The sequence below is a fragment of the Cupressus sempervirens genome, chromosome 9 (genome assembly GCF_028749045.1).
Source record: "Cupressus sempervirens isolate cs-2001-9-10 chromosome 9, ASM2874904v1, whole genome shotgun sequence".
NCBI lineage: Eukaryota > Viridiplantae > Streptophyta > Pinopsida > Cupressales > Cupressaceae > Cupressus > Cupressus sempervirens.
Genome location: NC_143126.1, coordinates 730,013,187 through 730,029,942, shown reverse-complemented (window position 1 = coordinate 730,029,942; position 16,756 = coordinate 730,013,187). Strand labels below are relative to the sequence as shown.

Sequence of the window (16,756 nt, the reverse complement as noted above, 5' to 3'; positions counted from 1 at the left end):
CATTGGCAAAGAAGAAATCACCAACAACATCATCTAACTGGTCCCTTGTATGCATGTTAAATAAATGAGCAATGGGGTTACTACCACTATGACTTTTAGTTGCTTTCCGTTTCCCCCTACCGCTGTCCCCTGCTGAACTGTGTGTAGGTGAGGAAAATGATGGTGTAGGTGACATAGTCCCTGCTCTCTGATGCAAGATACAAGTAGATTTATCTCGCTGTCCTTGTAACTGCTGTATATTTTGTACCTGTTGCCCAGCAGACAAAGATCTAGGCATTGGAACATCACTATCATCAGGAATGCTCCATAGTTTGTTCACTTCAATTCTGTATTTGACATTCTCAGGATTTGACAAGAATATGCATGGGTTCACACTATAGCCACTACAAAAAAGAAGGTGTGAATTAACTCTTGTAATGCTGCCAAACCATTTTGCGCTACATATATTGCACTTCCATTTACGTGTGCCACCACTTGAAGGTGTAGAGCGTGTAATTTTCGTAGCAAACTGTTTTAGAGGGGACTTTGGATCATAAGGACCCCTAGCATACTTTGTCAAAATCTCTGAAGGGCAATCAATAGAAGGCACCCCTGGTGCAACATAAGGAGGCTCTTCCTTAGGCTTAGATTGACCACCTACATCAGCCCCATGATCACTTCCTTCAGGCTCAGGTTCAGGCTCATAATCAGATGCACTTGCCTCATTAATTTCCATGTCTTTTGCACTTTGGCCGGATCTAGATGCCATTTATAAAACTGCATTTCACAAAATGAAAATAAAATTATAAAAATGATCATGATACATTTCAGCCCAAGTAAAAATAAGTTAAAACTTAAAACTTTACTATTTAATTTTAACATTTACTATTTAAAAATTTAAAATATTAAAAAAGGAAGCTAAATAGTAAATACTAAAAGTAAATACTAAATACGTTTCAGCATATGCCATATTGCCATATTTTTATTTTAAGAACGATGAAAAAAATTAAAAATTAATGTAGATAATAAAAATCATAGAACTAAGAACTATCAACTATCAACAAGATTCAAGAATGAAACATTCAAAAATTTAAGTTGAAACTTCAAAGTAAAACTAAATACTAAATTTAAAAATTATAAATTGATTTTTAAAACAAAAAAAAGTAAAATAAAAAATCCTACCTTGAACTTGAGGAGACACTTGCCAAATCAAACCTTCTTGCTCCTCTTGCTCCTCTTGATCTTGCAATCCCTTGCAAAACCACCCACTAATCTCTCACAAGCTCCTCCAAACTCTCTTTCTCACTTAGCTCCTTGCTGCTTCAAAACAATGAAATGAAATGGTGAAATGAAAATGAGGTCAATTGGTCTTATTAAACCTTCAAATAGACCACATGAGACCCACACCCAATTAGGGTTAGCATGCCTAATAAACAAAAACAAAAATACATGCAAAAACACCTTTTTTTTGACTTTTTTTGGCCTCTTCTCGGAGCACCCAGGAAGCACCCTGCAAGCACCCAGGAAGCACCTGTGCACCCGAGCACCACGTCCCACTCAGGTGTTCAATTGGTACGGTGGTGGAAAAACTCCTGGTGGGGGTACTTGGGTGCGTGATGCACCCGCACGAGGTGCTTACGCACACCGGGTGTGCCGGGGTTTTGCACTCGGGTTACACTGGAATTTATGATCTTTGATAAAATAATCGTTTATATGGACCTTCAAATTTTCAGTCCAAGTGAATATACTAAATTAAATCTCCATAGACTTATCTTGAGGTGTGTTTCATGATGACATAAATCTAAAAGTTTATGTTCAAAGGGGTAGTCATTTTTGTTGGTAACTCAATATATGAAGGTATATGGTTTTCATGTAACTTTTCTTCTTAATCCAATCTGATCCATTTCATCTACGTTTTCCAACCAATAATAGAAACCACTGTTTATTTCCAAAGTAAAATAGAATTCCTGCATCAAATTTTTATCTCTTTAATAGATCATTTGTAAGGCATTGATATTACTCTTTTTTTTCTAAATAATAGGTATTAAAAATAACAAGTTTTAGTCCTCTAATATTCCTTTTAATTTGCTATAAATCAGTTTTATTTAATCTGTGAAGTATGATCACACTGCTACAAGGAGTGTTTAAACAGAATATAAAAATATGTTAAAAGAAAAGAACATCATGTGGTTCAATATTTCCAAATCTATGTATTTATTCAAATTGGTTTTTAATAGCTGAATACTGCTTTTCTATTCATTACATAAATATTTCCTATCCATGGAAGGTAAAATAAGTTCCCATATAGATTTAATCAATAAAATAAATTGAACATAATTCAAATTTTTGTTTATTTTCTAAGCTTCTTAGTTCTTTGTTTATTTTCTCCCAAGATCCAAGAAGTTTTTCAAATCTATCAATCAATAGGCCATTTTATATTTCCCATAATCTTTCCACAGGAATTAAAGAGCATAGAATAAGCATAGTATGAAATAAAATAAATAAACAAAAACTTGTGCTGACGCTAAATTTGTAGCTCCATGTCAAATTTTTTCTTCCTTCTACTTTTCCCTTTGTTATCTTTTTGTTTCCAATTTCTTCTCTCTGTATTTTCTATAGACTGTCTAAAAGCATTCTCTCTTTTAATGGACGCTCAATGCATATTTATGAACTTTGCTTTGGTCTTGGCAATATTAAATGACTAAAAATAAAGTTCCATTCCCTAGTCAAAGGCATGCGTTCAACCAAAGAAAACCTTTATTACATACGACAAGGAAGGGAATAAAAAAAAGTCCCACTTTCCAAAAAGGAGGAGGGCGCACGTGGGTCGTGACAATAATAGTGAATGCAAACCTACCATTGAAGAGAAAAACCTAATTATGAAGGGCCAAAAACAAAGACAAGCCACTAATGTATTGATTAAGAGACTTGTGATCTATTATGTCATAACAATATCATAGCAGTAAAAAAAGATAAGTTCTCTTTTTAGAATTATGCATAGGATTATTAAGTTGAATATGAAATAAATTTCATTATTTTAATGCAAGTATTACTCTAGCGGAATTTAACCTTACAAGTAGCTTGTCATAAGAACGTAAGATAGGGGGTTTGTGGAGAGAAAGGCAGAGTAATTCGGTCAAATGACATGAAGTCTCAAGATAGATAAGAACCTTGAGAAAGCCTACTTGTAGATTGTTCATGTGCCCTTAGCATAAGAATTACACAACCCTACATTGGAGCTAGCAATGGGGAAAAGGTTGCTATTAAGGGAGAATCGCTAGGGCACTATTTTGCAATAGTAGTTAAGGGAGAATGACTATAAGGGTACCTATTGCTTTGCGATCAAGGGAGAATTGCTAGGGTACTCTACTATTGGCACTCTTCCAAGGTTGTAATTAAGGGAGAATCGTAAAGGGAACCCTATTGCAATGACACTTAAAGGAGAACCACTACAAGGGCACCATGTTGCACTTTGATTAAGGGAGAATCACTAAGGGCCCTGTATTGCAGAAATAGATAAGGGAGAACCACTAAGGGAACCCTTTTGCAATAACATTTTAGGGAGAATTGATATAAGGGCACCCTACTATACCGCGATTAAGGGAGAACCACTAAGGGCACCCTAGTGCAAAGTAGACAAGGGAGAACCGCCTAAACGCATCCTACTGCAGTAACAATTAAGGAAGAACTGCTATAATGACACCCTATTGCATTGTTATCAAGGGAGAACCGCTAAGGTCACCCTATTGTAGGTAGCTAAGGGAGAATTACTAAGGGCACCCTATTGCAAAATTAATTGAGGGAGATTCACTATTAGGGCAACCCAACTGCAAAAATAATTTATGGAGATTCGCTATTAAAGCACCCTATTGTCCTATGATAAAGGGAGAACCGTTGGGCCCCTACTACGAGGTAGAGATTACATATCTTTGAAAGAGGAAATTGTTGGTCAATGTTGAAAATGTATAATTTGCTTGAGGGCAAGCAATTTGGGGAAGGGCAAAGTGTGATGTAGCCAACCTGAAAAAAGTTTTAATAAATAAATGATAATATAAATATAAATTAGTGAATAGATAAATAGTAATATAATAGAATTGTAATATAATTACATTATAAATAAATAATATTAAAATAATCATAAATCATAATAAAAAAATAAATAAAAATAAAAATGATATAATATAATCTATTATTAAATAATATGATATATTATTAATATAATAATATATCATTAATCTAATAATATAATATATAGTTTTTTTTTCTTTGCCCAGTTATAGGCCTTAGCTTGGATTATTTTATTAATAATACATTAAATGTTTTACACGCTGTTTAAGTGCAGGCATTGGGGGTAAAAACCAGGAAAGAATAATATAATATATAATTTTTTTTGATAGGTAATTGGTTGAAGCCTAGATTATTTATTATTTGTTGGGATTAATTATTATAATGTGTTAAGCTTGAGTAGATTTGAACCCAAGACCTCCCAGATGAGAGGTTTAGAATTTATCATTGTGTTGTAAGTTCTTGCCTAATATACTATATAATTCATATAATAATAATAAAAATAAAAAGGTAAAAGAATAAAATAAAATAAAATAAATATAAAATAATAACATTAGAATATAACATAATTAAACTTAGTTAAGTTAATGAAGGGTCAAAAGTCATAAGAAGAAAATTTATGACTCCCTTAAATGTGAGATATACAAAGGGATAAGCAAATTTATTTGGAAGAGGGAGGAAAGGAAGAGAATAGCATAGGAATTAACAAAAGGTAGTAAACCTGAAAGGTCGTTACTCTTCCAAAGGGGTAACGATGATGAGATTTTGTGACTCTTCCAAAGGGTAGTAAGTTTGAAAGGTTGTGGCTCTTCTGAAGGGTAGTAAGTTTGAAAGGGTGTGGCTCTTCCGAAAGGGGCAACAATAATGAAAAGTTGTGACTCTTTCGAAGGGCAACTGTGATAGATAGTTCTCTTTTGATAGGTGGTAATTTTAAATGGTTGTGACTCCTCTAAAGGATTCTAAATCTGAAAGTTTGTCACTCTTCCAAAGGGGCACCAATGATAAAACGTTGTGGCTCTTTTGAAGGGCAACAATGATGAAGGATTGTGATTCTTTTAAAGGGTGGTGAAAAGTGTGACTCTTTCAAAGGGCAACAATGATGAAGTTGTGCAACCCTCAAAAGAGTAGTAATTGTAAAAAGGTTGTGATAGTCACAAAAGGAAAAACATGATGAAGAGGTGTAACTCTTCTCCACATTGGAAGATATAATAAAGCGAGGATGTTTGATTTGAGGCACAAGGGAGAGAAATTTAGAGAATAATACATGTCATATCAATTACTTTTAAAATACATTTCATATCATTAAAATGCATGACATCAATTACTTTTAAGAGTGTATCAGCATTTTATGCGACTATATTGGTTAGGTTCAATTTGGGTTAGAATGGCCTTGGGTTTGCCTAGGGTTCAACTAGAACACTACTTTGCCAAATAAACCCTACAAAAAGGCCGAAAAAAAAGATTTTTGAGCTTGTTCAGGTTTGGTTATTTCATGTAAATGTTTATCATATCTTTGTTAGAATGAACAAATTGTATCATGACTTATGTCTCAACTGGAGAGAATCACATGCTTTTCTAAATTTCCCTTTCCAAGAATGTTTTAAACATGATTTTTGCTCCAAAATGTTGGAGAAAATTTCTTGATCACAACTAATTGAAGAGGATCCTGGATTTTTGAACAAAGAAGCTAAAATTGTAGAAATGATTCAGTTGCATACATGTGTAGTTGAGGGTAATTTTAAAAGTTTATCTAATTTCAAATTTCACATAGTACTTAATAGTTTATAATTGACAATATTTATATATGTTTTACTTAAGAAATATTTTAATTTAATAGGAATTCAATAATGATTTAATTTTATGTGTATATTTTTAATTAATCAACTTATAATTTTTTTATTGGTAAAGGACAAATTTTAAGCTATGATATTGCTATCAGGATTTAACTGTGTAGTTTTTTTAGTCAAACTCATTGACTAATGTTTCACGAGTAGTGATTCACACGATTCCATCTCGCATGACAATAAGCAAAACACTTAACACTCATTGGATCTAGGTGATGCTCATAGAGGTGAAGCATTGGGACTTGCCGGGAGGTCACCCATCTTAGTCTTCCTCCAGCTTGAGCGCTCTTAACTACAGAGTTTCTACATGGTTAAACCTACTATGCTTGCAACCACATTTGCAAAACCTTCACCAAGTGTTGTGTCTTGTGAACCATTCATAAGAAAGCCTCTTAAGCTCATCAATTGATAATTAGGAGATATTTTTCCACAAGTCAAATTGTGATATTGCTATCCAGATTTAATCGTGTAGTTTTTGAGTTGAACTCATTGACTCATGCTTCATGAGTAGTGATTCACATGAATCCATCTCTCATGACAATAAATGGAACACTTAGCACTCATTGGATCTAGGTGATGCTCACAGAGGTGAAGTACTAGGACTTCTCGAGAACAGGGAACTTCTTAACTATCCCCATAGTTCTTCAATTGGGACCTTGTGGATTTACAAGAAAGTTTCATTTTCTTTAGAGATTTATTTTCACATTCTCGTTCTTCTCAGGTTCTTGCATTTAGGCCTTTATTTCACACATGTTGCAGTCATTATTGTAATGAAAATCTTGAACACTCTCATATAGTTAATGCCCTCTAATTAATAGTGACTTCATATGACTTAGCCCAGTATCTTGGTTCAAGGATGTTTACCTCTTATTGGAATGTCATGTAGAAAGGTAGTCTGATCAGTAGCCCAATATATTTTGAAAATTGTATCTTGCAACACAATGATGCAAGTATAACACTACGCCAATGAGGGGCAGTTTCCAATAATAATGGATGGGAGCTTCATGTCCACAAATAATGGTTGACCACTGTGAGACATAGATTATCCAATGTCCAATACAATATTCTGAATCAGGATCTTAAATAAATGCTTCAATGATACCTTCCTTCCCATCTGACATTTTCACATAAATACAAAAAATGAGTTGCTGCCATAGGCCAATGCCTTAGCTAACATATATTTTCAATCAAATATTACTACTATGTAGGCTAACTCCATGAGATGACATTGTTTATTAAATTCTTTGTTCTTCTAGCATTCCACGCATAGGAAAGACTGGCCATCCAAGCTAGACTTAAGGAACATCTTGTAGGCACTTAAACATAAGAATTGTTGCCAAAGTTCTCTATTACTAATAGACATGGGTTTTGTTGGAGTTTTGGTCTACAGATTTCAAACAATACCAGGATATAACAATAAGAGATACCTAGGGGTTAGCTACTTCCCATTTGTAGCGAAACCTATTTGGATCTAGACCAACTTAATGAAGCAATAGTGCTTCCTACATTTTTGGTTCTACTAACCTAGACGGGTTTACCTAAGGATTTCAATGTCTCTGCATATTTTCACACTACACATCCCTTAAAGCAGATTTGTTCTCTTAATCTACTTGGAATTGAAATCAGCTATTGACCTATAGCAGCTAACTATAAACTCAAAATCTATTACAATAAGTGAATGACCAACATATAATTCATTGTCACAAAATTTAGATATTAATTTGATTTAAAATGTGATTTGTGTTACTAAATGGCTGCTTCAATTTGTACCTTAACTAGATGACCAATGCCTTATCCATTGTTACACAGAGTCATATCAATAAATTTTGATGTATTTAATTGACTTGCAACTAAATATATCAGCCATTAACCCTAAATCCCATTCTTATGATATCCCTTCCATATACTTAGAAACCCGATCAACTCACAAAAGCATTTACTTAATTGCTTGAATTAAAAGCAACAATGAACTAATACACAACTTATCCAAGCTGCATTAAATGAAATGAACTTTGTTCATTTAATCTCAGAACGACAAATATATGAAAATGGAGACAGAAATTAAGGACATAGATATTTAGTAACTTCCTTTTGTATTAATCTTCTTGAGAATGATACACATTTTTGAAACAAGACTCAAAATATAGCTCAAGATTTGACAAGTATTTCATTCATTCATTCACTATGTTCTTGTAATACAAATTTGAAACAACATAAAATCAACACAAGAAATTGGACCGATTGTAAAATAGCATTATCACTAAAAATGAAATAGAATTTAGAACCTCACTCCACATCTTGGAAATCCTTTTATAGGACAAGGATTGCAAACAAGCTACAGATGGGAGGACACTAGTCAAAATTTTGATTTAAAATAAATACAAAGACATCGGATATTTTCTTTTGCAAAACATTCTTTGTACTTGGATGGAAGATGGGAAGTAGTTCCAAAACTGATAGGTGGCAATTGATCTTCAGGTATAGTTTGGGTTTGTTGTGCAGGTGTTTCCAAGATAAGTATGTGTACAACTTAATAACCTGTTATAATCATTGCCCTTTCTCTATTTTGTCTTCTCTGCCATTTAGCTATTATTTCTAATTGCTTCCCATGAGCATAACCTTAGCTTCTTCCCTGACTACTCAATCACTATCCCCGGATGGTAAGGCTTTAATCCCAACTATGACCTCCTAGATGGCAATGTCGGTATCAATATCTGGCCAGTTGGCATCTCTGATTGTATTCAGCTCATCAAGGCACTTGTTCCATTTTGCATCTGTTATTTCTTTTACTCCTGCTATCCTTTCCCATTTCTAATTCAATTTTATATAATAGATCAATCATATCATATACTGCCGTGACATTTGTCTCATTATTACAGTATGCAACAAATCTTACATGCTTCAAAATGTCGTCAAAAGAGGAAGACCATTCCTGCCATTCCTTTACATTCCCACTCTTATCAATGATGCTAGACACAAAATTAGGAGTCCCTGTGGCAATTGTTTTCATTTTGTTTTGGATCAATTATAATTTCCCCAAGAAAAAACCATTTAGTTCCTTAACTCTATTAATCAATTTTTCAATAGGGATAATTACTTGCTTAGGTAACTTCTTTTTCTGTGTCAACATTGGTACTGTGTATATGGGCCCCATGTTGTAAATAAAGGGGATAATAATGATATTGCTTACAAACACTGATATTCAGTTCCCTGCAAAGCAATGTAGCTACTATGTATATTTTGTGTGTAGTGTATCAAAGAGCCTATCTTATGAATCATCAATTTTGGCCGTGACAGTGCCAATATGGTTACCATAACCTTCTCGCCGCTTTGCCGCTCACCTGTTAAACCACCAACTTCACCCCAAGATGTTGCTTTACCCATTTATCTCTACGTTGCCACCATACAATTTTGTTCACCATAGAGACTCGCGAAGCAGTAAAACACACTTCATAACTTTCTATGCGACATCGCACTGGTTAAGAGAGCTTTAGCATATAGCACTATGGAGATGTGGCGTTAACCGTTAAATCATGCCTTATTGCTCCATCGCAACTTAAATTTATGCTGTTTGAAAGTAACCTGTGAAGTCGCGGACATGGTCCCCATAACCATTTCGTTGCTTTGCAACCATTCAATTATCAATGTCACTAACTGCAGCGACCCAACGATTTATAATTTGTGACCAGCTACCTAGCCCTCATTGCCACATCTTGCCTTTAAAACTTTACCACAACTTGAACCTCGTGAAGGTGCAATGACCTCTTATCTCTTCATCGCTACTTGTTATTCTTGTTTACCTTTTAACCTTGTGAAGTGGAGAAACCTTTATTATGTACATCTCTGGATCTCCACGGTTTAGAACCTAACATCTATCATGCTGGCGATGTCGCGAAACCTTTATCTTAACCGCTTTGTTGCTCCGCAACAATCGGCAACCTATCATCCTTAACCTTGCGATGAAGCAAACACTACTTTCGAGCTAACCGTTATTCCCTTCGTTGTTTTGTATCCACCTACCTTAACTCACAACTAAACCTTGTGATGTTGCGACCATTGGTTTTCTCTACTTCTCCACTCTCAACTTACTTCACCTTTGACTGCAGGAGATGCAGTGATGAACTAGCTTATGACCACTACGGTTACATTTAACGGTCTCGCAACTTAAAGATCACCTTGCAAATTATAAGTTGAGATGTGATTCAAAGCTTTTCTCCACTTTGCAGCCTTAACTTAACCATTATCCTTACTATCCGAGATGTAGCGTGAACCTCTTGATTGACTGCTTCGCAACATCACTACCATCAAACGGTTAGAAAACATAATGCAAAGAGACAACGATTAAAAGGTTTTCGTAACTTAAACATTTTGGACTACAACCTTATAGCACACGAATTTAAAAGCTCAACTTAGGAATAAAGACATTTATATGTATAACCAAAGTTTTAGCATGTCCTTTTTCAAATTTGCAAACAAAAACCCTATGGTTTGAGTAAAATGAAGTTAAGGCTTTATCTTGGAAATTGACGACAACTTATGAAACCCTAATCATGAAAACATACATCTTCTTGATTTTCACAAGAGATCAAAATTATAAGTTTAGTGAAAATACATGCCATCAGGTGTTATAAAAACTCCAGAACTTTAATTAAATCACAACAAAACTTAATCAACTATGGACCTCTCTTCTAAAAATGATTTGCAAAGACTCAAGAGTTTAATACCTTTTTTCTACTTTTCCATTTCTTTGCCATGGTACTAAATACTAATAATTGACGTTCATATCTTTTCTATCTTTTCCATAATCTGAAGTAGGACAATTAATTATGTTAAGCTCCCCACAGATGTAGCTGACTATCTGTACGAGTCATTCAAATCTAAAATTGAACCTCAGACACACTTTTAAATATATGACAATATTAAACAATGGTATATGCATATCAATAATCTGTATCTACATTATTCAGAATATCTGATTTTTGACGAGATAACCTGAAATTGTAAACAAAAATAATCATTTTTGTTTTCCTTGATTCTCTTGCATCCTGATGATGGATCATGTAGTATGATCCGAAACGTTGATGGCAAAAAAACTTACACAATCTTTTCCAGAAATCATATTACATTACAAAAAAAAATCCGATCTTCAGTTTTCAGAAGAAACGGAACCTATAAAATCCTATTTTTGAAAAATTACATACATTAATTCATAGTGGTTCCAAATCCTTTTTTTTAGAGTTGAATATGACATTTTGACTTTCTATCCATGCCTAGCTGCTTTTCTTAGTGAGTTATTTCATGTTGTTATATATATGGCAACACAATACAACGTACTTAAAAACTACTATTAAAAATCCAATTCTAACTGCTGATGTAGAAAGTGAGTCCATTTGCATGCATCGGACTTGTACACGAAATTCTTCTATGAGTTGGAAGTGGCCTAATGCAGGGAGGTCAGCTTTCAGTTGAGTTTTAGCTCATTGTTTTTTCTAACAGTCATCTAACTTATGTATAGTTTCAGTAGTATCGATTCCCGTAGTCACAATAGACTCCTCGAGCTAGATGTTTGGTAGCGTTGATACTCCTATCAACAGCATATTTTTTATTGTTCATGGCTGAACATGAATTTTTTGATAGTTCTTAACACTTAATGACTCTTGAACCTTAAGTATCCTTTTGAGTCTTTGTAACTCTTGGCTTATGGAAGGTACTGAGTTGTCATACTATTTGTGTCTTTTCTGGGCTTTGGAACCCTCTAAGGTAGCTTAACCCATCTTGGTTCAACTATTTTCCACCTTTTTAATTTGTCGTCCAAGGTGGGTTCTCTGTTTCCCTATTTGTATAGAAAATTTTGATTTAATATTTAACAGCCCACCTTTTCACCTCTCCCCTTTTTGAGAATTTCAATTACAAACTCAAGGCACACAAACTGGCCATGGGTACCTATAATAAGTGAGGCTTTTCTGCCTTACTAGTGTGTGTTAATGATATGCTGGCATCTTTCGTGTATTCTCTTTATACCGCTGATATTTTCTTGTTCTTGCATTCCTAAATCACTCTATTGCCATCAATTTCTCCTCACTGTTTTCCCTTGTTGTCTAAGTATGGCTTCTTAGAATATACAAAATCTGAAACAGATATTAAGATTCTTCTCAAATGGCTTTTCCACTCTTGATCTCATAAGTTCTGAGATTTAACCATGATAAATGGATATTTACTGTTTAACTTCCAGCTACTGCTGTTTTGCTTCATGGACCTGTCTTGTATATGTAATAAGCATGCAATATAGGAATGGATTGTAATTATCATCTGATTTGTGGTGCAATAATTTTGTTTTGGTCAAATGGGTTCAACTTCATATAAACTAAGTGCGAGAAGCTGTATTTGGAGTATTTTTTTTTGTTGAGTCACTATATTGACAATGCTATCAGTATCTTTGTTGGAATGCTCGTTTTCTTTGATCTTATATTCCATTTGTTTTCATATCAACAATTATATTTTTGAGCCTTAATTAGGAATATTTTCATTGATGAATGAACTACAGTATTTTTTAAAGATGTACTGATAAAGCTCTCTGTTATCTATACCTTTTTCTATTACACTCTTGCTTTACTTGTTTTATTTAATGTAGACTGTATTTTTGCAAGCATCATGCTCTCAAAAGTTTAGGAAATTTCTACTAGGATATTTCTGTGTTGAAGCTGTGTGTTTGGTATCTGGTGGCAGGATTAATGCTAGCTCAAGAATCTTAGATATGAAGGTTGATTCATTCTGTGTATGACGTTTCAAATATGAATATCAGGACTTTCTACAACACGTTTAAAGGCAATTGCACTGTGAAATATCATAATAATCCAACTATATCAGGAACATGGGGTATTTTGTGGGGTGAGTTTGAGTAGGAGCTGCCTATTTTCCCTTGTATGTTGAAATGGGAGAATGGATCACAGGAGCAGTGATCAATCTGCTTGGAAGTATTGGTATAAATTTTGGGACAAACCTTTTGAAACACGGTCATAATCAGGTAAGTTTCCTTCTGAACATTTCTAATGAGGTACCATTTGTTTTTTCTGTGGGTGTGAATCCATGCGGGTTGGACATTCTTCTAGGCTTAATAAAATGAATCAGGTTCTAGTTCTTCAGAATTGCAATCAACATTTCAGTGACACCATTTTTTCAATTTGAATTGAGAATTAGATAGAACTGGTTTTCAGTTCTTTGAGGATGGAAGCCACCATTTTAGTGACACCAGTGTTTTCATTTGAGTCTAGACTAAACTAAATCTCATTTGAGACAGAAGTTATGCAATATTATAGTGTCTGATGAGGATCTAAGGAAGATGTTTGAGCATGTTCACTTCTACGGTCACTGCTAATGTCTCCAAATTGTTTCCTTTTGTGTGCTCTTTTATAGATACATCTCACAAATAAACAAGATCCTTAATGAGATTGTCCTTTGTTGATTAGATTCCACTGTTTTCTTAACTGGTTATCCGATATACATGGCCATTATTACAAATTAATTTAAAATTTAGATCTGATCTGATGTCTTGAAGGCAATGTTTACTAGCATTTGATAACCTTATGGCTTTTAAAAATTGCTTCAATAATTAACTGTGTTTGTTTTTGTATCAATGTGTCAGATCAGACTTAGTGATCTATTATCAGGAAGAGGAAACTAAAGATTGAGATTGTAGAGAGTCTTGAAAAGAGGGGCAGGGGAGGAATTAACAAGAGGTCCAGAGAAGAAGGGACAGATATTAATCATTGTTCTCCAGTGCTCTTGTCACTTTGTTCCTTGCCCCTTCTTTAAGACTGTTTACAGTTCAATTCTTCACTTCCCTATTCATGATGATGGATCACTGAGATAATCTAAAACATCAATACAAAAACATATAATTGTTTTCACTTTTTCCCAGCATCATCATAGCAGATAGTTATTTTTGACAGAAATGGTATTTAATTTGCATGTTTAAATGTTTCAGACTGATAGTTACTTCGTATAAGCATTAACAGTTAACAGTATTTTATAAGGAACAAGTTGCCATAGTTTAATCAAGCCACAAGAGTGCTGTTATATTTCTGATTATTGAGTTATTACAAAGAAATCAACTAAAGAAATTAAATTAATTTGAACAGACGTCTGGCCTTCAAACAGTATATACAGTGACTCCAGTAATAAAGGAATCTTCAGACTAAATTCAGATAATTAAAGATCATAGGGCATTCATTACATTCAAAAAATTGAAGTCGCCACAGATAGCCATTTACAAATGGTCACTGAGATTAAATATGCACCAGTTCTGAAAAGATGTCCTCAAATTCCTCCTACAACCTCCCAACAATGGTCTCCTAGATAGCCCTTTACAAATGGTCACTGAGATTAAATATGCACCAGTTCTGAAAAGATGTCCTCAAATTCCTCCTACAACCTCCCAACAATGGTCTCCTGCTGTTAACAAGTTCCATGCACCTCAGCAAGGTCGCCACAATCTGAGAGAAGGGTTTTTTCTACCCTACAAACTCCTTAGAGGATGCGGTGGCTTTCTCCAATGTCCTTTAAACTTATACAATGCCCAATGTCTTATTATATATAATCAACCAGCTTGTTTGGTTTCTCATAACACTCACCAAGTTTTTTATTGCCTCAATTAACCTCTCAAACCCACATTTCAGAAAGGTTATAAAATTAATCGGCCCAGCATGGTCTTTCATTTCGTACGTCTATCACAGGGTAACTCTCAATTCTTAATGCCTAGCACTTCTTTACTACCCTTGAGCATTCACATGAGCCTGCACTACAAATTGCACCACACTATAACCTCAAAAATCTTAATCACAGAGCAATATCTTCAACAAATTTACTAAGAAATATAAAACTTAAAGGCCCACAGGAGAACTTGTAAAAAAATATAAAAATACCTTCAATGGCATCCATTTTCCTACGACTTATTCTCAATCTTCTGAAATTTGTCTTTAACTAAAGCCATCACAAATTTCATAAAGCTTTTCAAACATTGAAATCCAATGCGAAATCTGGATGATTCTGCCTGTACCAGCAAGGATATTCTCACCACTGAAACTGATCTTTGGCAATAGGGTTTTTGTCCTTGGGAAGGCTGAGATGAACCAAGTTCAATCTCCAAACCACAAGGGTCTCATTAGAGAAAATATTATTATCTGCATAACAGAAATGAGCTGCCTGAGTTGCATTAGATACTTTTTCCTGCCAAAGTTTATGGATAGCATGTTCATTTAAAAAAATAAAAAATAAAACTCCATTTTCACTTCGAACGACCTTTTATCAGAATAATGATGATGTTTGATTTGCATGGTCCTGTTGATGCGAGTTTTGTTCCACTACAAAGTACAAATCGAATACTTAATATTCCAAGATTAAATACTGAATTTCCAACTCTCTTGAATAAGGATGCTCATATGCTAAACAATGTATATTGATAGTGTGATCAAATGAGACAACCTCAAGGTTAATAATGTGATATGCTAGTTATCACAAAGGGACACACACTACTCATTCAATGGATATAAAAGCTTTGAAATTCTATACCACTTCAACTACTTCAATCACTTCCAACCGAATTAACTGCAAAGAAATAAATGCTATCTAATTCCAAGAATGTGAGACAATGTTGATGATGGGGTGAACTTCTAACCAATCCTTCACCAAATCAACTAGGCATAGGAAGGTGCTATCTTTTGTGGATGCAAGAATGATTTTCACATTGGCAGTATTCATCCGAATACCCTATGAAGGTGCAATCTAAATGAACATCTCCAATAGAATTTTAGCATGCAATTTAGGCCTAGATTAATCTTACAGCTTTACTAGCAATCAACAAGTAACAAAAGGTATGGACAGTAGCTTCACCATTACTGACCATTCAACAACACCTTTTATCCATCTACTTCTATTTGTACTTAACATGAAGTGAAATCCTAATCTAAATGAGAGATGTAAAGAACCATGCAATACCCCAAAATGATCACACACACACACACACACACACACACACACACACACACACACACATATATATCCATCAGGAAGACTGACAATGAATAAAGAACAATTTTGGTAGTACTTTGACAACAACTCTCCATCACAACTCCTCTACGAATGATGCGAGCGAGCCTTTTTATGGGGAGCTCAATTACAATGAATAATCAACATTAATTTGAAATCAAGGGCCGAGATTAATTCACATAAGCCTTAATTAGTGTTTCCATAACCATAGCTACACATATTAAATTCCCATCCAATAACAATTAAGCAGCACCATGTGGGCCAATAAGAAAATTACATTGCTTTCTAAGGACCAATGAGAAAATCCAAATGCATAACAACCAGATAAAGTGCAATTACAAATTGACCAATAAGAAGAGAGCACTTGTAGAAGAAGTCACCAACTAGTAGACCAATGAGAAAATTCTTGCAAGAGCCAATCATAAAAACGGCTGTGTGAGCCTATGCCACTTCACACCAAACGGGCCAATCAGAATTAGGCATTTGTTTATCAACCAATGAGAAAATTTAGGGCCATGTGGCCTATGCCACCTCGTCACCTTGGGATGCTTGGCACATTCTCATTAGTTGAGGATATGGTTGCCACCTCAACAAACTCATCTAGCAACTTGATAAAGACCCCTTATTTGCTGATGATAATCATTGTTATGCTTTCAATTGGGATGGCTCGTATTCTCAATTGCGTCATTTTCAAAACCTTTGTGCTGTAATATCTTTTGATTATCCTTGATATTTTGATTGCTAATGGCAAGATATTAACTTGTTTTCCTGGTCTTGTCTTACCTTTTGATGTCTCAAGATCTGCAATATGCTTGCTGTTAAAG

The 16,756-nt window shown here is 34.4% G+C and overlaps 1 protein-coding gene across 4 annotated transcripts in view; it reads left to right on the top strand.

Moving 5' to 3' along the window:
• The window catches only part of LOC149540786 (magnesium transporter, putative (DUF803)), a 122,037-nt gene that overhangs the window by 19,643 nt on the left and 85,638 nt on the right, over nt 1-16,756 (top strand). For 3 of the 4 annotated variants that reach the window (XM_089801865.1, XM_089801867.1, XM_089801868.1), the window contains one exon: nt 12,615-12,912. In XM_089801865.1, coding sequence (XP_089657991.1) covers nt 12,820-12,912 — 93 coding nt within the window. In that variant the 5' untranslated portion in view covers nt 12,615-12,819. The remainder of the gene's footprint in view (nt 1-12,614; nt 12,913-16,756) is intronic. The other variant, XM_089801866.1, reaches the window with a different exon arrangement.